At 42.4% G+C, this 25,428-nt stretch overlaps 1 protein-coding gene across 2 annotated transcripts in view; it reads right to left on the reverse strand.

The window, feature by feature from the left end:
- Window positions 1-8,698: 8,698 nt before the first annotated feature.
- Window positions 8,699-25,428, reverse strand: part of MUC13 (mucin 13, cell surface associated) — a 29,874-nt gene continuing 13,144 nt past the window's right edge. Inside the window, exons 5-11 of one of the 2 annotated variants that reach the window (XM_053919400.2) lie at window positions 23,077-23,237; window positions 16,998-17,123; window positions 16,533-16,662; window positions 15,814-15,851; window positions 14,116-14,197; window positions 11,867-12,065; window positions 8,699-9,919 (exon numbers count right to left, since the gene is read on the reverse strand). In XM_053919400.2, coding sequence (XP_053775375.2) covers window positions 11,867-12,065; window positions 14,116-14,197; window positions 15,814-15,851; window positions 16,533-16,662; window positions 16,998-17,123; window positions 23,077-23,237 — 736 coding nt within the window. In that variant the 3' untranslated portion in view covers window positions 8,699-9,919. Of the gene's footprint in view, window positions 9,925-11,866; window positions 12,066-14,115; window positions 14,198-15,813; window positions 15,852-16,532; window positions 16,663-16,997; window positions 17,124-23,076; window positions 23,238-25,428 lie in introns of both variants that reach the window. The other variant, XM_071220634.1, reaches the window with a different exon arrangement.

The raw sequence follows: 25,428 nt of genomic DNA on the forward strand, positions 1-25,428 counted from the left end.
CGAGCTAGGTATGTATAGTTCGTGGAAATCAGTACTATAAAACATACCATATTGTTCCCATTTGGACACGGGTACTAAGAGAAGTGATAATAAGCGATAGAGCCAAGATCTGACTTTAAGCTGTTCTTTCTGTTATATCATAACCGCCTGATTTTGAAAGAAATTTTTGATCTTCACTGTGACTATGACATGTCTTAATAATTTGAGTATATTTAAAAGAAATGTAATTTGAAAAAAATAATGACTGGGACTTCCCTAACCAGGTGAATGAAAAAGACACACAAATCCAGGAAAATACAGCAAGTCCAAAGCAAAATGAACCCAAACAGGCCCACACCAAGATGCATTATATTAAAAGGGCAAGGAGAGAATCCTTAAAAAACATTTAAAATTGACTTTTAGAGAGAAAAACATTGATTTGTTGTCCCACTTATGTATGCATTCATTGGCGGATTCTTGTGTGTGCCCTGACCAGGGAGCAAACCTACAAGCTTGGCATATTGGGATGATGCTCTAACCAAATGAGCTATCTGGCCAGGACTCAAAGAGAGAATCTTAAAAGCAGCAAAAGAAAGACTGTTACCTACAAGAAGATTCCATAAGACTGTCAATTGATTTCTCAACAGAAACTTTTCAGTTTAGAAAAATTGGCATGAAATATTCAAAGCAATGAAAAGCAAGGACCTACAACCAAGACTACTGTACCCAGCAAGGCCATCATCTAAAATTGAAGGAGAAATAAAGAGCTTCCCAAACAAAAACAAACAAAAACAACAAAACAAACAAAAAAACTAAAGAAATTAATCACCACTAAACCAGCCTTACAAGCAATGTTAAAGGGTCTTCTTTCTTTAAAGTATGTTTTATTGATTATACTATCACAGTTGTCCCAATTCTTTTCTCCCCTTTATCCCCCTCCACCCTGCACCACCCCTCCCTCCAGCATTTCCACCCCACCCCCCCCTTAGTTCATGTCCATGGGTTGTACAAAGAAGTTCTTTGGCTTTCCATTTCCTATACTATTCTTAACCTCCCCCTGTCTATTTTCTACTTACCATTTATGTTTCTTATTCCCTGCATCTTTTCCTCCTTTCTCCCCCTCCCCCTCTTCCACGTGATAACCCTCCATGGGATCTCCATTTCCGTGATTCTGTTCCTGTTCTAGTTTTTTACTTAGTTTTTGGTTTTGTTTTTTAGGTTCAGTTGTTGATAGTTGTTTGTTGTCATTTTACTGTTCATAGTTTTGATCATCTTCTTTTTCTTAAATAAGTCCCTTTAACATTTCATATAATAAGGGCTTGGTGATGACAAACTACTTTAAATTGACCTTATCTGGTCAAGCACTTTACCTGCCCTTCCATTCTAAATGATAGCTTTGCTGGATAGAGTCATCTTGGATGTAGGTCCTTGCCTTTCACGACTTTGAATACGTCTTTCCAGCCCCTTCTTGCCTACAAGGTTTCTTTTGAGAAATCAGCTGATAGTCTTACGGGAACTTCTTTGTAGGTAACTCTCTCCTCTTGCTTCTTTTAAGATTCTTTCCTTATCTGTAATCTTGGGTGACTTAATTATGATGTGTCTTGATGTGTTTCTTTTTGGATCCATCTTCCAAATGGGACTTTCTGAACATCTGGGACTTTCATGTCTAGTTCCTTCGCCAGATTGGGGATATTTTCCTTCGTTATTTTTTCAAGTAAGTTTTCCTTTCTTGCTCTTCTTCACCTCCTTCTGGCGCCCCTATGATCCAGATGTTGGAATGTTTAAAGTTGTCCCAGAGGTTCCTTATACTCTCCTCATTTTTTTGAATTCTTGTTTTTTCATTCTGTTCTGGTTGAATGTTTATTTCTTCCTCGTGCTCCAAATTGTTGATTTGAGTCCCAGTTTACTTCCCTTCACTGTTGGTTCCCTGTATATTTTCCTTTATTTCACTCTGTATAGCCTTCATTTCTTCCTTAATTTTGCAACTGTACTCAATCATTTCTGTGAGCATCTTGATTACCAGTGTTTTGATCTCTGCCTCTGATAGGTTGGCTATCTGCTATTGCTTAGTTCTTTTTGTGGAATTTTGATCTGTTCTTTCATTTGGGCCATATTTCTTTGTCTCAGCACATGTGTTACATTGCAAGTGGTGGAGCCTTAGGTATTCATGAAGCGGGGCAACCCACTTCTTTGCATTGTGGCAATGTATGTGGAGGAGGGGTCAGAGAGGCAACAATGCTACTTGCTAGCTTGCTCAGCTCTCACCCCACTTTCTGTCACTTCCCTCACTTCCCACAAGCAGATGTTGTCCTTTTAGGTGCTGATTCCTGGGTAGGTGGGCTTGTGTAGATTCTAGGATCCCATGGGCTTCTCCATCATACTCTCCTGTGAGACTGGGAGTTTTTCCTGCTGCCTCACCTCCACAGGTTTTTGCAGCCAGAGGTTTTGAGGCTTTATTTTCCCACAATGGAACCTTGGGTTGCACAGTCTGTCGCATCCCAGTTGTTCCTCCCAGCTTATCTGACACGAATATGGGATATCTTGTCTGCCAGTTGCCACCTCACCTGCCTGGTCTGCTGCCTTGCCACATGTCCTCTCTGCCCTGGTATCCTATCTCTGCTAGAGGGACTTCTTTGAGAAGAAGAAAGAAAAAAAGAAGAGGACCATAAATATAAATAATAAAATGGCAATAAATATGTTCATACCAATAATCACTTTAAATGTAAATGGACTAAATGCTCCAATTAAAAGACATAGAGTAGCTGAATGAATAAGAAAACAAGACCGCCATATATGCTGCCTACAAGAGACTCAACCCAGATCCAAATACCAGAGACTAAGTAAAAGAATGGGAAGTAAAAAGAATGGGAAGTAAAAAGAAAAGCAAGTAAAGGAATGGGAAAAGACATTTTATGCAAATAGAATGAAAAAAAACTAGGGTAGCAAAAGTTATATCAGACAAAATAGACTTTAAAACAAAGACTATAATAAGAAACAAAGTATACTACATAATGATAAAGGGATCAATCCAACAAGAGGATATAACACTTGTAAACATTTATGCACCCAACGTAGGAGTACCTAAATATATAAAGCAAATATAGGTGTGTTCAAAACACAGAGTTTATTCTTGTATTATTATTTATTAATCACTGTATTATTTTCCATATGAACAACTGTAAATCTACTTTTTCCTCACCCTGTATTGTAATGACTATGTACAGTGCCAGGTGAGTACTTGAATTACTGGGGGAATCACTTTGTAAATTATATAATTGTCTAATCACTATCCTGTACACCTGAGACTAATGTAAAATAATATTGAATATCAAATATAATAGAAAATGTTTTAAAAAACATTAATGTTTTTTTAAAATAAAGGTTCCTGCAACAGCACAAAAGGGCAGGACACCACAGCTGGTCTGAGAACGGAGACAGAAGCTGGAGGCCCCTCAAACAAGGACGGAAGCCATGCCCGAGGGAATAAATAATGAGCAGCAGGCATTTTGCAGATAGATTTGGATGAATTACTTTAATGGAGAGAGTATTTTCTGACATGTAAATAATTGCATAAATTTAGATGGAATATTTAATTTTTGGTAATAAAGGCCTTTTAACGTATAAGCTTGAGGAAACTCTATTTTTTATCTGGCACTATGCCTGGCCAATACAGGAGCCTCTCAATTTCAACTATGTGTCTCATTGTCCCTATTGACCATTGAAATACCCTACACGTCACCATTTTGGCATTGAATGACAGAGAGGTAGGCTCCAGAATTGGACTGCCTGGGTTCAAACCCTGTCCGTGCCACTTATCACCCATGTGACTCAGGGCCAGTTTCTTCTCTCTGTTTCCTCAAGCTATCAAACAGAAATCGTAATAGTACCTACTGAGTAATTTCATGAGCACTCAAGGGGATAATATATGCAAAGCACTAAGGATTGTGCTGACATATATTAAATACTCCATAATATTAACTATTATTGTTGTAGTTGTTGTTGTTGTTGTTTTTCAAAGTGGTTTTCTTTTGAAAGCAGGAGAGAATTCTTTTATTGGACCACATACCATGACTGTAGGCTCAAAAAAGATGTTACCAGGCCTGCAGACATTATAAGGCCTTTGTTTCTGTCTTTGAAAAGAACCCACATTTCACAGCCTGGAGGTTGAGAAGACACTCATACTGTGCCCCTGGGCTCTCCCAACACCATTCTCTAAAAAAACTCCAACCAGGCCTTGCTCATCTCCTAAAAGCTGATGAGAGACCTCCCACTGGTGGTGTTTTGTTTTTATCTTAACTAAAAATTTCTAAGTAAAAATGGATTTAGTGCTTTTTATTTTGAAAAAAAATAACCCTTAAATAAAACGTTGATAATCTACACAACTGTACCAAACTTTATGCACGATTAATACGACATTAACACTACTTTGAGACACATAAGGTTTTCTAAGACCAATAAAAAGGAACAATGTATGATCTTTAGTGATCCAGTAAAAATAATGTGAATATTGCAACAAGAGTGAATTGGGTAACATTCATGTTTCCCTGGCACAAGAGAGACAAAGAAAAAGTCAAGGAAAATTTTTTTCAAATTGATGCATTAAAAGTTAATAATTTCAAACAAGCCCTTTAACAGAGCTGCCCCGCGGGAAGTTGGGTTTGCTGCAAACCATGGGAGACAGCGCCACCTACTGGCTGCAGAATTTGCCCAGCGCGTAGGAAGAGGAGAGAGGGGCAGTGGTTCAGCGACAAAACTCTCCAAAAGATTTGTTTCAAGCTCTTTTGATGTCGATGCCACCCATATGCCTAACCTCCTCCTCCATGAGGAAGCTGGGAGCTGACGGAGCTCCTTCCATAGTGGACTTTTAGTTTGATGTGATCTGGGGCTTGGCAGTGAGGGGCCAACCCACTGATTGAAAGCAGCAGTTCTCAAGCTCCGCTGCATATTCCAGTCACTGGGGGAACTTAAAATCAAGATGCTCAGGCCTACCCTATACCAATGAAGTGCCCTGGGATGGGCCCCAGGCATCAGTGACTTTTAAATCTCCTCAGGTGGCTCCATGTGCAGCTGAGACCTGTATCTGTCAGGGCAGTGGCCCATCCCCAGTTGGTTTCACCCCTTGCTGACCTCAAAGAACCTTCAGTCTAATGCAGAGATCAGCAGGATGGCATGTGTGTGTTCTTGTCCTGTGTTAGGGCTGTGACCCCAGGATGCCCTGAAAGGTCAGAGAGGCCCCTGCATGAGAATCCATCCCTTCACTTTAAAACAAACAAACCAAAAATCGGCGCTTTATTGAGTAAACTGGGTTCCAGAAGCAATTCCACCATGGCAGGGTATTCCCCCACACCAGCGAACAATTCTCAGACACCAGCAGGGAGCCCAAGAATTCAACTCAGTCCTGATACTCTCTACCTGGAGATAGCATCAGACTCCACAGGTTAGAGATCCAGGCCTACAAGATAGCTCCCTGGCCCCCACTTCAGACTCCGACTGCAGGCTGTGCGTCTGACCTACTGGCCACAGGCTGGAAGTTCCTATTCTCACCTCCAACTCAGAATGCCAATCACGAGTCCAGGTTGTCATCTCTACTCCCGTTCAACTGGCTATAAATCAGAGGTCCCCATGACCCCCTCCTTGGGTTCAATTAATTTGCTAAAACAGCTCACAAAACTCAGAGAAACATATTAGTTACTAGATCACTGGTTTATTGTAAAAGGATATAGCTCAGGAACAGCCAGGTGGAGGAGATGCATAGGGCAGGATATGTGGGAAGGGGCAGAAGTTTCCATGCCCTCTCTTGGGATGCCATTCTCCCTGAATCTCTTCGTGTTCACCAACCCAGAAGCTCTCCAAACCCCATTCTCTTGGGTTTTTATGGAGGCTTCAGTTACCCAGTCACGACTGATTAAATCATTGGTCGTTGGTGCTTGATTTGGGGATTGAACTAAAAGTTCCAACCTTCCAATCACATGGTTGGTTCCACTGGTTCATTAGGTGAATGCTTTCCAAAAGTCACCTCACTAGCATAGTGAAAAAGACAACTTTGTCACTCTCAATGTGTAAGAAATTCCAAGAGTTCCAGGAGCTGTGAGGCAGAAATTGTGAACATGGCCAAATATATATGAATGACCAAAATATATTTCTTATAAATCGTAACATCACACTGAGATATAACTGACGTACAATAAACTGTATGTATATAAAGTGCACAATTTGACAAGTTTTTCTATAACTGTGAAACCATCACCACAATCAAGACAAGGACCATACTCTCCAAAATTCAGCTGGAAGAGTCCCATTTCATACTCTAGAGTCACAATTTTTCAGCACTCATTCTACACCAGGCATTATGCTGAGTGAAAAGGAAACAGAGTCACCATGCACAACCTCTTCCCTGCGGGATCTGATTTCAGGACCCAGCTGGGACACGAAGGAGGCCGCACTTCTACTTGAGAGTGCTGTGGGGAGAAGAGGCTTAGGAAAAGCTGGACGGAGGAGATGATGGTTTAGCTCATCTAGATGGGTGGAGGTGTTTATTGGTCAGTTGAAGGAAAGGAGTATTCCAAATGGAGGGAACAGCATAAGCGAAGATTGGCGGTTGAAGAGGCCTTAGTTTAGGTAGCAGCCAGACAGGTGTGGCCAGAGTGTTAGTTGCACCTGGGGGTATGAGGCAAACTGGGAGCTGTTGGTGGCAACAGCCAGATGAGGAGGAGTGATGAGGCACAATGAGTCTGGCTTGATTCTATGAGCTTTATTCTCTCTTGGAGAACTCCCGGAAGCCTTCCAGGAGTGTCCAACCTTTTGGCATCTCTGGGCCAAACTGGAAGAAGAAGAGTTGTCTTATGCCACACATTAAATACATTGAGGCATGTAATCACAAAAATATTTCATAATGTTTTAAGTAAATTTATGGTTTTGTGTTGGGCCGCATTCATAGCCATCCTGGGCCACAGGTTGGACATCCCTGCAGCTCAAACAAAGGAGTGGCATGGTCAGATTTGCATCTTAGAAAGTTCATTCTGACAGCTCTCCAAGGTTACAGAATGATCGGTTATACAACCTTTGCAAAGCGGGGATAGATCGTGATGAAAAGAGACAAGACTCGGGGTGGTGAACACACAGTACAGCGCACAGATGATGTGTTCAGAATTGTCCACCTGAAACCTGTATAATTTTATTAACCAAAGTAATCCCACTAAATTCAATAATAAAAGAAAAAAAGAAAACCTTTGTAAAGGTGCCAGTGAGCAGAAACAAATGAATTATAGGCCATATTATATAAAAATCAAAAGCCATCTTGAATGCAAAAGCTACTTTCATAAACATTACATGTATACATATTTAGAGCATTATTTTTATTTATTTATTTTTAAATATTTTATTTATTTATTTTTAGAGAGAGGGGAAGGGAGGGAGAAAGAGAGAGAAATATCAGTGTGTGGTTGCCTCTCTTGCGCCCCGAGTGGGAGTTGAACTGGTGACTCTTTGGCTTTCAGCCCACGCTCAATCCACTGAGCTACACCAGCCAGGGCTATTTTTATTTAAACAATAGCAATGAAAGACTCTGAAGAATCGATGATACCCTGGTCTGTGAGCCCAGAGCTTGTATGTCTCAAGACTTCCTGAAAGCAATGGAAACTGGCATGCCCTGGTGCAGAAGGGCACCAGAGGTGGGACTCTGTAGAAAAGAGTTTCAAATAGCCTACGTCTAGCACTAAATCCAGAACCATCTTCAAATCTAAAGGAGGTAACAGGCAGGTCAGAAATAAAGTCTGTGGCTACAAGTTACAGTGGTCAGACAATATTGAGTTATGTTTGCATTAATTCTGTTGCTGTTAACTGATTGTTTGATGGCAAATGTCTGCCCTGTGAGCATGAATCGCTGATGAGAGTGTACTTCCTTTACTCCATTCGCCACCAAGCCTTGAGAACACAAGACTAAAAACAAGTGGTATCAGTGAGGATGCTTTCAACTGCAAAACCAGAAACAACTACAGGCTTCCCTCGTTTTATTTCACTTTGCTGTATTGCACTTCACAGGTGTTGCATTTTCTTACAAATTGAAGGCAAAAAGATTACAACTTGGTTTATTGCAGTGGTTTAGAACTGAACCCACAATATCTCCAAGGTATGCCTGTACTCAAACTGGCCTGACAGTAAAGTCCAGAGGCTTTAAGTATGGCCTGATAATAAGCCCTGGCTCCATTTTTCCATGCTTCTCTCAACTCTGTCCTCCTTTATGTATCAGCTCAGCAAAACTGCAGCAGTTCTAGGCTTCACATCTTTAAGTCCATTCTCCAGAAGGGTTTCTCTTCCTCTAAGCCTCCTACAAGAGTTTGGGCTTCATTCTAATTGCATCCGCTTATGGCATAAGCCTCATGCCAAGTGTTCACTCTAAAGTCAATCACTGTAGCAAGCAGGGATAGGATTCCACTGATTGGCTGGGGCCAATCAAAGCCCACGTCTGGGAGCTGAGGATCCAATCATTCCCACCTGAAAGGCGTGGCTGCTTCATAATGGGAGGGGAGTGGTATGTGCACCAGGAAGCAGCTGAAGATACCTACTATTTGCTTAAAAATCCCCTGGGTCATCCAGCAGCCCCCAAGGAGGACAGCAGATGTCAATCCAGTTGGCCGTGAGTCATGGTTGCTCCAGAAAGTGAGACTTAACTGCTTTGTGTGTCACCAAAAGCCCGAAACACAAGGAACACAAGGAGAGATGCCATCTACCAAAGATACTTTGTTATTTTTCACATGAACACTCAAGAATGAATAATAATAACAACAAAAATAACTTGCAAGGGGATTGGACATTAGACATAAACAAGGACACTATTAATGTGAAAGAAAGCCTGTGTTGGTTGTGGCTGCGTCGGGCTGGGGCGAGTTGGTGCTGGTGGCCACGGCTACACCTCTGCTACAGCTGAAGGCTGAGACCAGAGTGAAGGGCCTCTGGACTCTGCACCAGGGCTGGATGGCTGGAGCCCCAGCACCACTCCCTCTCTCACCGCCAGCCAGACGGAACGCCTGCAGCTTCAGAGTGACTTCAAGTGCTTGCTCCTGGGGGTTTTGTCTTCACACCTTTCCCTAGGCTCTGAGTCTTGGGTGGGGATGGATTAGAGGAAGTGCCCATTTGCTCATGGAGGAGGGGAATCTGAGGATGAAGGTGGGTCCTGTGTACCTTCTCCTTTACTCATCTTCCCACTCCAGCTTCCTCCTGCCTCTGTTCCTCCTGCCCCTGGTCACATTTTCTCTCTCTGCCTCTCCTACCAAGTGGCATTTCAAAAACTCTAGACTGTACCCCATGATGGCCATTTCTCGTCCAAGCCTTCTAATTCACAGAAAGGTCCTGTATTTCATTGGTCCTCCTGAAAAAGCAGAGACATGTCTTTTTTCTGTCTTCTTGGTGTGAGGCCAGGTCGCAAGCACCTGCCACTTCGAGGGCAGTAAAATCCCTACAGCTGAGGGATAGAAGGAGAACCTTCAAAGATGGTATCTCTTCCCAGCCTGTGACTGCCACAGCTGATGTGTAGGAGTCTCACAAGATTAGGTTACTTACCTGTAGGCTATCAACTCAGGAGCATCATTTTCCCAGAAGTAAACAACCTTGGGGAACTTTCCCCTAGATTGGAAATGGTTATTGTTGCTCACCAGGAAAAAAAAAAACCCAAAATACAACCCTAATCATTGTACTGATTGGAGAAAATCAACTGTCTTATAAATACTAATTGCATGTAAATGTGTTTAATTTCATAGGTATTTAGCAAACAAGCTGTAGTCTTGGTAAACATTCACAACTTCCATTCCGAGAGGCTAGATATCAGACGGAAGAAAAATAGCAAAGGCCAGATCTTCAGTGTTGCTCACTTCTCCACCAGTCTCCTAGTCAAAATACAGGCTCATAGAGTAGATTGAGGGCCATGGATGGTTGCAGATTCTTACTATTCTAGATTTAAAAAAGAGAAAGGGGGAAGGAAAAGAAAAACTGTTAGAAAACAACAGAAACACATGAGAAAATTTAGATTCATAAATTATTAACATTATTTTAATTAACATTATTTGAATACTATTCTTAAATTAGAACCAGTCATTGTGCTAGATTTTTGTCCTATGAGATAGGATTCATTTTGTCCATTTCATAGATGAGAAAACAAACCTAGAGAAGTCAAATAACTTGTCTGAGATCACACAGCTCATAACAGGAAGGGCAAGGCTTTGAACCAAAGTCTGTCTGACTTTAAACCCCACACTTATTCTACCACTAAAGGGCTCTCTTGCAGAGGTGTCCAACCCACAGCCCTCAGGCCATATGTGGCCCAGGATGGCTATGAATGCAGCCCAACACAAAATCGTAAATTTACTTAAAACCTTTTTTTGCTCATCAGTTTTCATAAGTGTTTGTGTATTTAATGTGTGGCCCAAGACAACTCTCCTTCTTCCAGTGTGGCCCAGAGATGCCAAAAGGTTGGACACCCCTGCTAGAGCTGTATTCACAGTAAGGGCTCCATGGATAAGGAGGGAAGGAGATTTTTAATGAGTTTGGAGGGTAAGGTTCACCGTAGGTGTGGCCAATAGGTGCTCCCAAAGGACATGCATTCATGGCTATTGCCGGCTAGACCCTGCGTGTGACCCAGTGTGGTGCCTACTGTGCAAGACACCCCTTTGTACACACACTAATCATTTAGACTTCCTTGACTAAAGGAAAGTTTATGTGCAACATAACCATATGATTTTAAAATAAAAATAAGTCAAGTTCCCCCAGAAAGTTCAAAGTCTGTTAAGATCCTTAAAGTGCAGTGTGCTCGCCTGGGCAGCCTGCAGAGGTGAAATGTACCCACGGAGACCCCCGAGCCTGCGCCTGTCCTCCTCGGCCCCACCACCAGCCTCCGTGCCCCCCTCTTCCTTTGTCCTCTTTATTTTTCTACTCTTCTGGGTGTGCCTAACTCTTACTCTTCCTTCTTTTCCTTTCTCCATTTTTCTTTCCTTTTTACTTTAAAAAGATCAGTTTTCTCCTTGCCTTCTTTTTCCTGGCTCCTCTCAGCATCCCCACCTCCTCCTCCATCACAATCTCTCCTTCCGTCTATCTCAGTCCCCTTGTCATGCTGCCCACAAGAGTTGCCTCTTACAGGCTTCCTCCTTTCAGCATTTCCTCTGGGTCAGTTGCACTGAGCAATGCCAGCTACAATTATCCAATGCAGATATAATGAGCACAACCTACTCCCCCTGACAGTCCTTCCATGGGACACAAACAATCACCAGCCTAGTGTGCCTTACCTCTTTACAAAGTGATCAGTTGCCTTGATGTGGGGTGAAGGAAAGGAGAGATTTGCATGGGCTGCTGGAAAGGATCCACCGAGCTCTGTTCACACCCATCAGTCCTGACCTACATCCTAGTTACACAGCCTGGGGATTGTAACTCAACCCAAACCACCACTGGAGTCACAGCCACAAGAGCTTGTATTTACAAGAGACCTTATGGGAATCTAATATAAGCCACTTCTTGTCTTTTTCTTTTCTTTTCTTTTCTTTTCTTTTCTTTTCTTTTCTTTTCTTTTCTTTTCTTTTCTTTTCTTTCTTTCTTTCTTTCTTTTTCTTTCATTCTTTCTTCTTTCTTTCTTTTAACAGCTGAAGAAAGAGCTGGCCAAGGAATTAAGTGATATAGCAAAAATCACATAGATGGTCAGTGTTAGGGACCAAGAGGTGGCTATTTAAAATAGCAGAGAGCTTCTTCTGCTCTTCCTCTTTTGATAAAAAAACAAAACCAAAACAAAACAAAACAAAAAACCCTGCAAGGCAGCCAGGTCTTGGTGAAGATACAATAGGCCAGGTCCCTGCTCTACTCTGGGGCATTTCCCTCAAAAAAGCCAAACAGAAGCCCACTGACTCACCTAATAGTCAGGGTAGGGTACGCCTCTAGGGTTTTCATAGGGATTCTGCATCCCACCACCTCTGGGGAAGCCGGCTGTGATTTTAGGGAAGATGCTCCCTCCTGCTGGAGAGCTGAAGCCTGTGGTTTGCTGCAGTTTCAGATTCTGAAAGCTGTTCTCAATCAAGTTCTGTTCTTCAATATCCTTTGTTTTCTTTGACCTGTAATTAGTAACAGGAATTAGGATCCAACAATGGCAGGTTTCTGAAAGTAAATGTTAACACTTTTAAAAAAAAAAAGTTTTAAAATGTGGGAATATTTTCAAATTTACATGTGAGATACCAAAAAATATTATGCAGAGTTCGCATACATCATCACCCAGATTCCCCAATTGTTAACATTTCTGAACCACTTAAGAGTAAGTTGCAGACCTGATGACCCATTACCTACAATATTTCATTACTTCATTCAGCGTACATTCCCTAAGTTTAAGGGCAGTCTCTTCATAAGGTTCGCATAACCACCAAAACCAGAAGGCTAATGCTGACTCAATATTACCATCTAACTCCACCAGTTCATGTAAATTTTGCTAATGATGTTAGTATGCTTGAGTGTGCTTTTGAATTATTTATGGAAATAATGATAGAAGTCAAAGAGAAAAGATTTGTGATATAATTTCACATTCAAGGAAAGTCAACGTCTATAGAAGCACCTTAGTGAATAAAACAAGTTCAAGGCAGGAAACTCTTAATACCTTTCAGTATTGGCCTCTCAAGGATAAGCATTTAAAGCCAAATGAAAGTTCTTGCAGATGACGGAGGCACAAGCCCCAGTTAACTCTGATCATGACCCTATTTTTCCTTCTGCCCCGAGGGCCAGGGGCCGCTCCTGCAGGGCCCTAGGCTGTAGCAGTGGTGCATGGGGGGCTGCATCCATGATGCCCACAGGGCCCTCCCGGCGTGACAGTCACACACCCTCAGTCACACTGAGAATGTGGTAAAGGAAGAGCTACTCACCCTGGACCCTGATGGCCAGCCCAGCTGATAACAGAGTTATTTATTGCCCTTTGACAACAGTCCTGCCTAAGTTCCCTGAGGAGGGGCTTCCTTATCCTCAAAATGGGCAAGAAATGACTCTTGGGGTGTGTTCCCAAGAACCATGAATCTGAAGCTGAGTTCAGGGCAAACACAGCTCTGCAGCAGGAAGGAGGAGTTGAGAGGCATGGCTGCCCCAGGGCCACAGGTTCTGCAGCAGCCCCTGAGGACCCTGGAGACCGAGGATGAGAGGCAATCCTCACGAGAAAGGAGGAACAGCCTTGCTTCATAATCAGAAGGCTCTGGTCCTCTCCCTGGGAAAGGGAAAGGCACATTCCCGGTTCCCAGCTTCCTGTCCTTGTAATTATCCATGGGGTAGAGTTATTCGCTTAAAGAAATTTTTTAAAAAGGAAGAAACAAAATATTTTAGGAACCTAAAATCTATTTATCCCCTCACATTATAGTGCAAAAATACCTATTTGCCAAAATATAAGATACACGCTAAATGTTCTTTTTATAAAGTAGCTTGTTTTTTTAATCGAAGTGGATCCCCACTTGGCACATTTAGAATGGAATAGATAATAGCATTCTCTCTCTCTGTTAATGAAGGGAACTTTAGGATATCTAAGTATCTGTTGAATAAATGAATGGACCCTACTTCAGTTCTTAAGAAGAGCACTTAAGGCCTCTAGCTGAGAAGTAGCCATACAGAGAAAATGTTTCACTTAAATAAAACCCAGGGCGCTCCAGCTGAGGCTGGTTTTCGATCATCTGCAGCAGGGTCCTGGGCAGGGGACTGACCTCATGAAAATGGCATTTGTTAACAAAGAGTTTTTATGACATAAGAAAATGGTTGCTATGTCACATTATAGTGTTAAGCAAAAATAACCTAAACAATTTTTTAAAACAAAAAGGATACAAAATTATGTACAGAATATCCTTTGAAAAGTTGGAGAAAAACCTGGAAGGATATTTCAAAATGTTAGTTGCCTCAGGGTGATAGGTTTTATGGGCGTTTTTTAATTCTGCTTCTTTATACATTTCTCTCTTTTCCAGACTTTCTTCAGTGATCACGTAGAGCTTATACAATCAGAAGGTAAGAAAAAAATTCAGTGGTTTCAGAGAAGCCTCGTCTTACTTCCCTTCTCTTGCCTGGAAAAGACCGTGTGTGTTTGGGAACCAGAGTGTCATGCCGGTGACTGCTGCGCCCCAGGACAGGGACATTCCCATTCCATACCTCATGAAGATCAGTGCGATCACCATGCCAAGGATGAGGATGCCAGCAATGGTGCCCACGACAGTGAGAATCAGCTGAAAGTCTGAAAGGGAGCAGAGAGGAGTAGGCAAGGTATCCACCACCAGGCCGCCGCTGACTGTCTGTCTGCCTCACAGGCACGTGTGTTCCCAGGGGCTCCTGGCTGTGAGGACCCGTGGCTCTCATCTCTGACCCCTCCAGGGCCAGGTTGGATGGGTGGCTCACCTCCTTCAACCCTCCCTCCTGGCCTCCAAGCCCTGCCCCTCACCTCCAATCCCTAACTATATCTTCAGAACCCAATCAGAAGGGTCAGCCTTGCCAGATAAAAAGCCACACATGCAAAGGAGGCCACCATGACAGGGGCTTCCTGGGCTTTGAGGGGACCCGGATCACAACCCAGGACCACACCCCCATCCTGAGTTCTGCTGCCTCTGCCTGCCCACCACACCTGACCTGGATGATAAGCTGGGGGAATTTAAATGGTCACTAATGGCAGAGCTACTAAATAGCTTTATAGAATCGGTGAGGGAAGAGCCTGGAGGTTCATTACCACCCATCTCCTTCTCTAGCTCTGCTGTCCAGCGCTGCTGAACACTTGGAATAAGGCTATGAAATGGCCTATAAGTGTAACAGACACAGTGGACTTCAAACACATTGGGAAAAGCTATAAAATATATTGTGAATAATTTTTATGTTGACTCCCATTGAACTGATAATAGTTTTGATATATTGAGTGAAGTAAAATGTTATTAAAATCAATTTCATCTGTTTCTTTTTACCTTTAAAAATTCACTTAGAATTTTAAAATCTGAAATTAAATGTAAGCTTACACTGTATTTCTACTAGATAGTGCTTCTCTAGACAACTTGTCTCAGCAGCACGACTGTCCTGTGTGCCGCCTCCAGCAAGGACTCGTGGGGCCACGGGCCTTAAGTCTGGAAAACACCTCAAAGGTCATCCAGCCCGAACCTCTCATTATATCACTGTGGATGTGAAAGCCCAGGAGGAAGAAATGGCTTAGCAAACCCAGCCTCGCCACAAAACACGTAGAAATTGAGAGCATTTCTTATCACTAACTTTGGGGCTGGCTGAGAGGCCAGCAGAAATATTTCCTTCATCTTGGAGCACTGATCTTTAGTTCATTGGGTAAAAATTTAAATATAAAATAATTTAAAATATAAAGTTAGCATTGTCCCAATCTGGTAGGTGTGGGCTGTGGGAGGAAACAAAGCAACTGAATTTGCAGCAACACATCTCAAACTACTAAACAGCTCTGAGACAACGAGATTTGAATATCTGAATGTCTGGTTTCCAGTTCTGCTCTCCCATGACCACAAACCTTTTCAGAATATACTGGTATTTTATCCTTTCTAGTAGCAGAAAATGCATATTTAATCTAATGTAGGAAATGAACAGAACGTTAGGACACCCTGGGCTGACTGGGGACTTGTCCGAGGCGCCAGCCCGCCTCATGGGCTGAGTTCTGGGAGTTCCTATAACAAGGGTGCTGCTGCCAGTGACCCAGGAATGGGACGGGATGGCAGGACAGAGAAGACAAACTGCAGGCAGATGTTCTCCCTCTTCACAAAGGGAGCCAGAGACTTTGGGGGACTGGATTGAATTCTGAATGCGATCAATGTTTTCAGGTGTTTAACAATGAAGCAAGACTTTTATACTCACTGTCTTCACAGTTGACTCCATTGTAACCAAAGGCACACCTGAAATACAATCCATAATAGGAAACCATGGTAAAGAGCATGTGGGAGCATGTCAGAGTTCCCACCCAATGTCTTCCTTTCCATCTTTCTTTCATTCTCTCCTCCCTGTTCTTTCTCCTCTTTCTCTTTTCTTCCTTACAGCCCCATTCTCCAGTTGAGCATCTTTCATGGAGCTCTGGAAGGTTGGGGGGCTGGTGGTTACACAAGCCCACACGGTCTCATTTTCTACTGACTGAACACTCCACCCCGAGCTCCAGGAATACTCAGCAACTCAGGCAAAGTCGAACCCCAGGACATGGAACCTAGCGGGATCCTCTCAGACTGTGAGGATACGTGGCTCTGCCACTTATTTGCTGCCCTGTGAGCTGGAGCAAATTATTTATATTCGCTGATCTTCAGTTTATGCACTTGAAAAGGGGGAACTAATACATTTCTGACAGTGTTGTTGTGTGAGAGGTGGTACCTAGTATGGTTCCTGTCACATAAAGAATGTTCAAAACTACTGATGATGATGATGCTGACGATGATGGTGATGGAGATAATGGTGATGATGCTCTATTCCTATGCCAGCATACCAGCTTCCTGACCCTAACACCATGTTGCAAGCTCTATCCTTTCTATCCTTTACCCCATGCATAAGCTGCAGCTATGGCAAGACAGTAAAGGAATGATTTCTCTTACGCTTGACATTTCCCATGATCATCCTTCTTGTAGCCCGCCAGGCACACGCAATCAGAGTCCTTACTGTCCTTCACCAGGCATTGCATATTGTGTTCTGAGTTGCAGGCATCAGGACACTTCGGACTTGAAGCTTCAAAACAGAGTGATTTCTGGGTAATTTTCAGAAACAACCTCTTCAGCCCCAAAGTGGTATGTCACAGAACACAATTTTTTTCACTTTTTTCTAGGTCCAGTGAGGGTCTCATTGACTGTGCATGTGATATGCCCCCTGTGAATGCCCATGGCTGTCTCACTGGCTTGCAGCCAAGGCCACACTTCAGGTCCACGTGTCTAAAGCCAAAACTCACATCCCTCAGAATCTGAAATGCACATGGACCCTTGAGTGGTAAAGCTTGTATTTTGTAAATGTGAAAGGAGAAAGGGTGGGAGTTGTGAAGAACATTTAGAAGCAGGTGGAATACTTACGAAGACATGTAGCAGTGTATGGGTTAGGTCTTTCATACCCCGGCCGGCATTTACACTGAAAACCGTTGCTGCAGTCATCTTGCTCAAGTGTCTTTACGCAACCATAAAACTCGCACCGATCTTGCTCTGAAGGGCACAAACAATTAAAAAACATATTCAGCAAGACAGTGTGGATAAAGCAACTGGTGAAAATCCCCACTCTATTGTTGTTATAATTGCCTTTTAATAAGTTTTAGGATTTATTTATTTATTTATTTTTATTTAAATATATTTATTGATTATGCTATTACAGTTGTCCCATTCCCCCCCCACTCCACTCCACCCTGCCCACCCCCCTCCCTCCCACATTCCCCCCCCCCATAGTTCATGTCCATGGGTCATACTTATAAGTTCTTTGGCTTCTACATTTCCTACACTATTTTTACCCTCCCCCTGTCTATTTTCCATCTATCATTTATGCTACTTATTCTCTGTACCTTTACCCCCCTCTCCCCCTCCCACTCCCTTATTGACAACCCTCATGTTCTAGTTGTTTGCCTAGTTTGCTCTCGTTTTTGTTTTATGTGTGGCCGTTAATAACTGTGAGTTTGCTGTCATTTTTACTGTTCCTATTTTTGATCTTCTTTTTCTTAGGTAACTCCCTTTAACATTTCATATAATAATGGCTTGGTGATGATGAGCTTCTTTAACTTGACCTTATCTGAGAAGCACATTATCTTCCCTTCCATTCTAAATGATAGCTTTGCTGGATACAGTAATCTTGGATGTAGGTCCTTGCGTTTAATCTTGGGTAATGTAATTATGATGTGCCTTGTTGTGTTCCTCCTTGGGTCCAGCTTCTTTGGGACTCTCTGAGCTTCCTGGACTTCCCGAAGGTCTATTTCCTTTGCCAGATCGGGGAAGTTCTCCATTATTTGTTCAAATAAGTTTTCAATTTTTTGTTCTTCCTCTTCTCCTTCTGGCACCCCTATAATTCGGATGTTGGAACGTTTCAAGGTGTTCTGGAGGTTCCTAAGCCTCTCCTCATTTTTCCAAGTTCTTGTTTCTTCATTCTTTTCTGGTTGGATGTTTGTTTCTTCCTTCTGGTCCATACCATTGATTTGAGTCCCAGTTTCCTTCTCATCACTATTGGTTCCCTGTACATTTTCCTTTGTTTCTCTTAGCATAGGCTTCATTTTTTCATTTGTTTTTCGAACAGATTCAACCAAGTCTGTGAGCATATTGATAACCAGTGCTTTGAACTGTGCATCCGATAGGTTGGCTATCTCTTCCTCGCTTCCTCGCTACAACAAAAAGTTGTATTTTTTCTGGAGCTTTGAAGTGTTCTGTCATTTGGGCCATTTTTTTTTGTCTGTCTGTCTTGGTGCATCTGTTACTTTAAGGGGCGGATCCTTAGGTGTTCACCGGGGCGGGGTAATGCTGGTCGCTGTGCTGTGACGCTGTACGTGGGGGAGGGGCCTAGCGGGAGCAATGGCATCCGCCTCACTGTCCTCCGGATTTCAATCTTTCACTCCGATACCCACAATCAAACTGGGCCCCTCTGGTGCTGGTTTCTGAGTAAGAGGGCCTGTGCACACTCTTGGCCCCTGTGGGTCTCTCCAACAACCTCTCCTGTGAGGCTGGGAGTCTCTCCCGCTGCCGCCCCAACCCCCAGGGGCACTTTCAATCAGAGGTTTGAGGCTTTATTTCCCCGAGCTGGAGCCCTGGGCTGCACGGTCTGCTTCACTGCCCGCCGTTCATCAGGTTTATCTGTGGGCGAATGTGGTGCCGCAGGGTCTGCTAGTGCTCGGACTGTCTGCGCCATTTGTCCCACACTCCGCCAGTCTCAGTCCCGCCACAGCCACGCGAGTCCTCTCCACCCCAGTGCCCGTCTCCGCCCCTCCTACCAGTCTGGATGTGTTTATTTTCTATTTCCTTGGTGTTGGTCCCCCTTGCTGTTCGATTCTCTGTCAGTTCTGGTTGTGCGAGGAGGCGCAGTGTGTCTACCTACGCCGCCATCTTGGTTCCTCTCTCCAAGTTTTAGGATTTAATAAATGATAATCTGGGATTCTAAAATCCAACTCTCCAATCTTTTTTTTCCATGACTATTTCTTTATATCATTCAGTTCAAATTAACTCAATCCAAAGCAGTGCTATCAGGTTCAAGTTCAAGCTCTCTTTCACACCTAGCTCTGTGCTGGGTTCAGTAAGGGACACAGTAGCTATATAACTTTTGGGTCCCATTTTTTTTTAGTTACAGGTTTGAACCCACAGAGAATTGTTGCTTCAATCACCTCATAATTCAGACTTTAAGTACAATGGGAATTCAAGGGCTGAAGTAGCTAAAGATGACATTGTGGAGGAGATGGAAATGGGGCTGTCTTGAAAGATAGGGAAAATTTAAACAGTCAAAGGAGAGGCAAAGCCTATCTAAGAAGAGTAAACAGGCATGAAAAGAAGCAGAAAATTCTTATCAGGGAGTAGTGGTGTTGTATTTGGGTGGGGAAAAGGCAGTGTGGTAAAGAGGAAGAAAGAGAATTCTTGGCTGTGCCATTCATCAGCAATGGGCTCTCTCTGTTCAGTCATTTGAGTTTTGGGTATAAAATGGGGCTAATAATCCTTGATTCACATGATTGTTGTGAGCACTGAATGAACTAATGTAAATGTAAGCCCACTGCAGGAGTCCCAACAAATAATCATTCTTTTGTCCATTCATAGGTACAGCAGGGTTTGAATGCCAGGCTCAGGACAATGACTTTAATCCTACAAGCCTGAGAACCCATTGGTGGATTTTGAGCAGAAGCATAGCATGAGAAACAATCTTTTAAGAATGTTAGTCTAGAATGGATAAAGAGGTAGTACATGTATACAATGGGATATTATTCGGCCATACAAAGAATACAAATCTTATCATCTGTGACAACATGGATGGACCTAGAGGATATTGTGCTAAGTGAGATAAGCCAGGAAAAGAAAGATGAATACCATAGGATTTCACATGTATCTGGAATCTAAAAAATAAAATAAATAAAACAGCAACAAACTCATAGATACAGAGAACAAATTGGTGGTTGCCAGATGGGAGGGAGATTGCAGGAGTGGATGAAAAAAGCGAAGGGATTAAGCAGTACAAATTGCCAGTTATAAAACTAGTCACAAGGATGCACGGTACAACACAGGGAATGTAATAATATTGTAATAACTATGTATGGTGTCAGATGGGTACTAGACTTAACAGAGTGATTCCTCATAAGGTATATAAATGTCTAATCACTATGTTGTACACCTGAAACTAGTCTAATATTGTATGTCAACTATAACTTAAGAATAAATTTTAAAAAGAATGTTAGTCTAGAAGCAGATTGGAAGGCACTTGGAATAAAAAGATGAATTGGAGACTAGATTAGGGGGAGAGAATAGGACGAGGCAGAACAGTTGTGTGGTTACTTTCTTCTAAACATCCCAGACCTGTAACAAACCTTCTTTAATCACCTGCTAATTTAAAAATGCCTCCAATTAAAAATCTAGAGAAAAAGATTCTGCAGCTTTTGATATGGAAGGGAGAATCTGTCTTTGCGGCAGAAGCAAAAAGCAGGAAAAGGTGCTTTTCCCCTAAAAGTTCTGAGCCTTTCCCTTCCCTTAGCTGGGTGGTTCATGCTTTGGTGGCCCCCTCCAACCTGCACCGTTTGGAAATTTGTTAATGAATTTATGAGTGCACGCCTGGTCTCAGAGGGGAGAGATGTTGAGAGGAGTTGTCAAAAGAGGGCAATTCTTAGAGATGAGGACAAATGGTTTCAAGTATGCCAGAGCTTAGAGCCAAGGTAATTACTTAGGAGAGCCAAAATGACAGAATTATACAGGGGACCCCAACTTTATCTTGAAGAATGCACTGGTTATTTTTAGCCAGCAACCATGCTGAGTCAGTCTCTGTGCTGATGGGGACCCTCAAACTTCCTCACACTTGCTGGAAGTATCATTTAGCCAAAAGCAAAATGCATGACAAGGTTTGTCTTGCCTTGCTGACAATGTCTTCTTCCAGAGAGTAGAGGTTTTGACTGCATGAATTGCTACTCTGCACCAATTCTGACCCAAGGAGAAACCGATTGGCAGGTAGAAGCGATGGTCCCCTTGGAATACAAGAAATAAGTGGTAGCCAGAGAGAGATTATTTTCACAGAGTAAAAATTAAAATGTTCAGAAAGGAAAAGGTGTAATTCTGATGCATGAGATCTAGAAGGTGAAATGGGTCAAGAAGGTCAGAAGGTCTGAAAATGTAATTCTAACAGTGTAGCTGCCAAATGAGCTATAAAAACAAAAAAAGTAGGAAGAGGATCTGGTAATTTAAGAAACTGCCATGGTTTGCACAGGAAGCTGTCCAATAAGACATACACAAAATATGGAAAGAAGGCCCTATAACCAAAGACAGGATAAAAATGTGGTAGAGAAAGTCTAGAGCCTCAAATGAGCTCAGTTTTCCCACAAAACCCAAAATAACAACAATAAAATCCAGTAACAAAGAGAAAAGGGTTAAAGTGAAAAAATGGGTGAACAAATGAAGAGGGGTGTGTGTGTGTGTGTGTGTGTGTGTGTGTGTGTGTGTGTTCGATGCTGGGGAGGCTCCTGGAAAGGCCGAGCCTGGCTGGTGTAATGTTGGTGGATATCATGAAAAACAGAATGGCTCTACAACTCTCCCCCCGCCCGTCTCTTCTGCCAGGATACGATACTTAGATGGAAAAAGGTTGAATGGACATTGCTAAATGGACTGCAGCCCAAGGGGAGAGATTAGTACAGGGGAGCCCCACTTTTCGTGACAGAATCTTAAGGGTTTTATCAGAGCATTTACATCCTAGGTCCTGAGAGAATAGCAAGAATCTCTGTGAAATCTTCAAGAAAGAAAAAAAGTGCTAAAAAACTATAAATGAACAGGATTTGTTTATATTTTTAGAAAGAGAAGGAAGTTTGCACACTAGGCCAATGAGGTTACAATTATTAGAAAGCAAAAATGTAAGAGACTAAAGAAAGGGTCTTAGAAGAACAAAAAAAGGATGAGGGAGGTGGGAAGGGGATCAAGAGAATGGTGGGTGGAGGCCCAGGGAGAAGAGGACTTCAGGAAGGGAAGGGTACCAGTGGCAAATGCTACAGACAACTCAAGTCAATTGTGCCTTATTAGAGACCTTTGGATTTGGCAACCAGGACTGAGAACCAGTCACACAAAGTTGCCACCAGGGCTGGCCTTAACAGGTGTCTCTGAGGTGAGGAACTTCTGATGACTGCTGTAATAGTGTCAATTCATTCCTGCCTTCCTGTATCCACCCATGCCCTGCCAGACTGTGCTTGGTCACATGAACTGCTTTGGCTATTAGGACAGTTCTAAATGTGACATACGTAGAAACTTGAGAAATACCCATGCATTGAAACCCACCTTCTTGCTGCTCTTGAAACCCTTTAGAATCAGCCTGCTGGAGGATGACAGACTATGTGAAGCAGGGGAAAACCAATTAGCTGAACCATATTACATCGGTCAGCCTTCAGCTGACCCACCCAGCAGCTAATGGCAATTGCTTAAATGAGCCCAGCGGAGATCAGCCAAGCCTGGCCTACAACAGCAGAATTGTCCAACTGAGCCCTGTCCAAATTCTGACCCACCAAATAATGGCATTGCAACAAATAAATAGGACACTAAGTTTTGGGGTGGTCTGTAACACAGCAAAAGTGAACTATTATGCTGTGGGTTTGTGTGTCTACCTAAAGGGAGAACAGCACAGGTAAAATCAATCATTTAGAAAGCTATAACTTGGGATAAAGTCCTCTTGTTTCACCTTGCTTCATCTTTTCCTGTCCAGAAGCTATTTGTCCAAGACTACCTTCCAAACAGAGAAACAAACCAGTCAGTTTGATGACTTGGGAGGTGGCTGGAAAAGAGTAGAAGCCAAGTGAGAGAAGACAGGGTGGAAGGATGGACTGGTAAAAAGGAAATTTGGAGACACCTATAGATTCAGTTATCCAGTTCTTCTTGCCCGCTTCTTACATGTGATGAAAAAGTTTACACAAAGGTAGGTAGGTGGTTGGGTAAACTTTGAATAAAATTATTTAGTACTTACTAGTATAGGTTATAAAGTTTGTGTTATTTGAAGTTGCTTCATGAATTGCAGAAGATATGGTCGTCTCATTTTCTTTTGTATCTTCTGCAAAAAGGTTTACTACTGTTACATCCACAACCTTGTCACCAGCACGCATTTGAGATCTTGCTGGAGCAGATATTCTAAAAATGAAATGAATTCATCACTTGATGAACTAAATTCAAGCGTCAACAAATTGGTCTTCAAACCTCCCATACTCCCAAATTTCCCAGTTCCAATCCTGATCCACAGATATGTCCACAATTGGGGGGCCCAGTATGGAGGACTGGGGTTGCAATAAGATGTCAATTTATAGGCCCAGGGATGTCTGTTCAATGTGTTCTCTGAGGAAATCTATGGCCAAAACAATGTCCTGTTGGAGGACAATTGTGAACTCTCATTTTTAGGATCTAGGAGCCTAGAACTAACCAGAAATAGAACATGTAACATCCAAAATAGTAACTTATCACTTTCTGTAGAAAATCAAGAGTAAGTCTATTGCTGGGCTGTTAAACCTCAGAATTGTACTTGGAGAGAGAGGAGTGTGTGTTTCTCCCTGTGCACAAAGAGCAGAGAACATGCAGAGTCCGGGTCACTCCTAGGAAGGGCCAGGAAGTCAGCAGGCAAAGCGGGTAAGGGATTGGGCCTGGGTATGCATGACCCAGAGGAGAACTGGAACAAGGAAGGATGAGGCTGTGGGAAACGTGAGCATATTATACCAAATCGTATCACCAAATACTGAGTGTCTGCTCTGAACAAGATGTTGTAAGACTCTCTCTCTCTAATCAGCACTGCAGTTTGGAGCCCTAACAATAGCTGGGCCAAGTTCTAACCCTTTCATTGCCCTAAAGGAATCAAGTAATACAGCCGCTGAGAAAGAAATAAAAGGGCTTTTGAAAACTCCCTCTCTATCTGTTTTGTGGCTGTGTATTTTTAAGACTCTGGATATACTTTTCCTGTTCAGCTTTTTCTCTCTACTCCACTTTGACCTTTGAATAAATACAGAAGCTCAAAAACGTAGCCAACCTACTTGGAAAATGTTTACAGCTACCTTCATTCTTCAGAACAATCAGCGCAATCCAAAACACTAACCAAATTCAATTTTTAGGACTTCAGAAGGGAGTCCATATAAAACTCAACACCAAACCTCCCCCTGCAAAAAACCCAAAACCCCTAAACAATCCAATTAAAAAATAGGCAAAGGACCTGAATAAACACATCTCCAAAGAAGACATACAGATGGCCAATAGACATATGAAAAGATGCTCAATGTCCCTAATGATCAGAGAAATGAAAATTAAAATCACAAGGAGATATCATCTCACACCTGTCAGGATGGCTATCATCAATAAATCAAAAACAAAAACAAAAACAAAAAACAAGTGCTCGTGAGGATGTGGAGAAAGGAGAACTCTTTTGCACTGTTCTCCTTTCTCCACATCCTCACCAGCACTTGCATGGTGGGAATGCAGACTGGTGCAGCCACTGTGGAAAGCAGTATGGAGATATCTCAAAAAATTAAACATGGATTTGTTTTTTGACCCAGCGATGCCACTTCTGGGGATATAGCTGAAGGAACACAAAATGCTACTTCAAAAGAACATAAGCACCCCTATGTTCATCGCAGCATTATTTACAATTGCCAACAGATGGAAGCAGCCCAAGAGTCCATCAGTAGATGAGTGTATGAAACAACTATGGGGCATTTACACAATGGAATACTTCTCAGCCATAAAAAAGAAGAAAATTTTACCCTTTGCGATAGTATGGATGGACCTGGAGAGCATTATGCTAAGTGAAATAAGCCAGTCAGAGAAAGACAAATACCATATGATTTCACTCATATGCAGAATCTAATGAACAAACTGAACAGGCAAAATAGAAACAGACTCATAGACAGAGAGCAGGATGACAGCTAAGGATTGGTGTGGGGAAGTTAGGGGTAGAAGGTTTGAGCAAAAAGGAAAAAGGACTAATGGACATGGACAACATGGTGGTGATTGCGGTGGGGGAGGGAGGTATAAGGGGACTAGGTAGTAATGAAAAAAATACAATTAAAGTTTAAAAAAAGAAAAACAAAATTAATTGTTTTAATCAATTACATCACAAGCTAAAAAAGAAAACTTACATGATCATATCAATAGACACAGAAAAAGCATTTGAAAAATCCAGCATTAATTCATGATAAAAACTCTCCCTAAACTAGAAATAGAAGGCTTCCTCAACTTAATAATTTCTAAAAGACAAAGAAAGAAACAAAGAAAGGGAGTCCAAAATACCAAGTGACTTCAGATTTTCTTTAAATTGCCTCCTATGATTAATTTATGACAGATT

Source organism: Desmodus rotundus, chromosome 2 (assembly GCF_022682495.2).
Source record: "Desmodus rotundus isolate HL8 chromosome 2, HLdesRot8A.1, whole genome shotgun sequence".
Taxonomy (NCBI): Eukaryota; Metazoa; Chordata; class Mammalia; order Chiroptera; family Phyllostomidae; genus Desmodus; species Desmodus rotundus.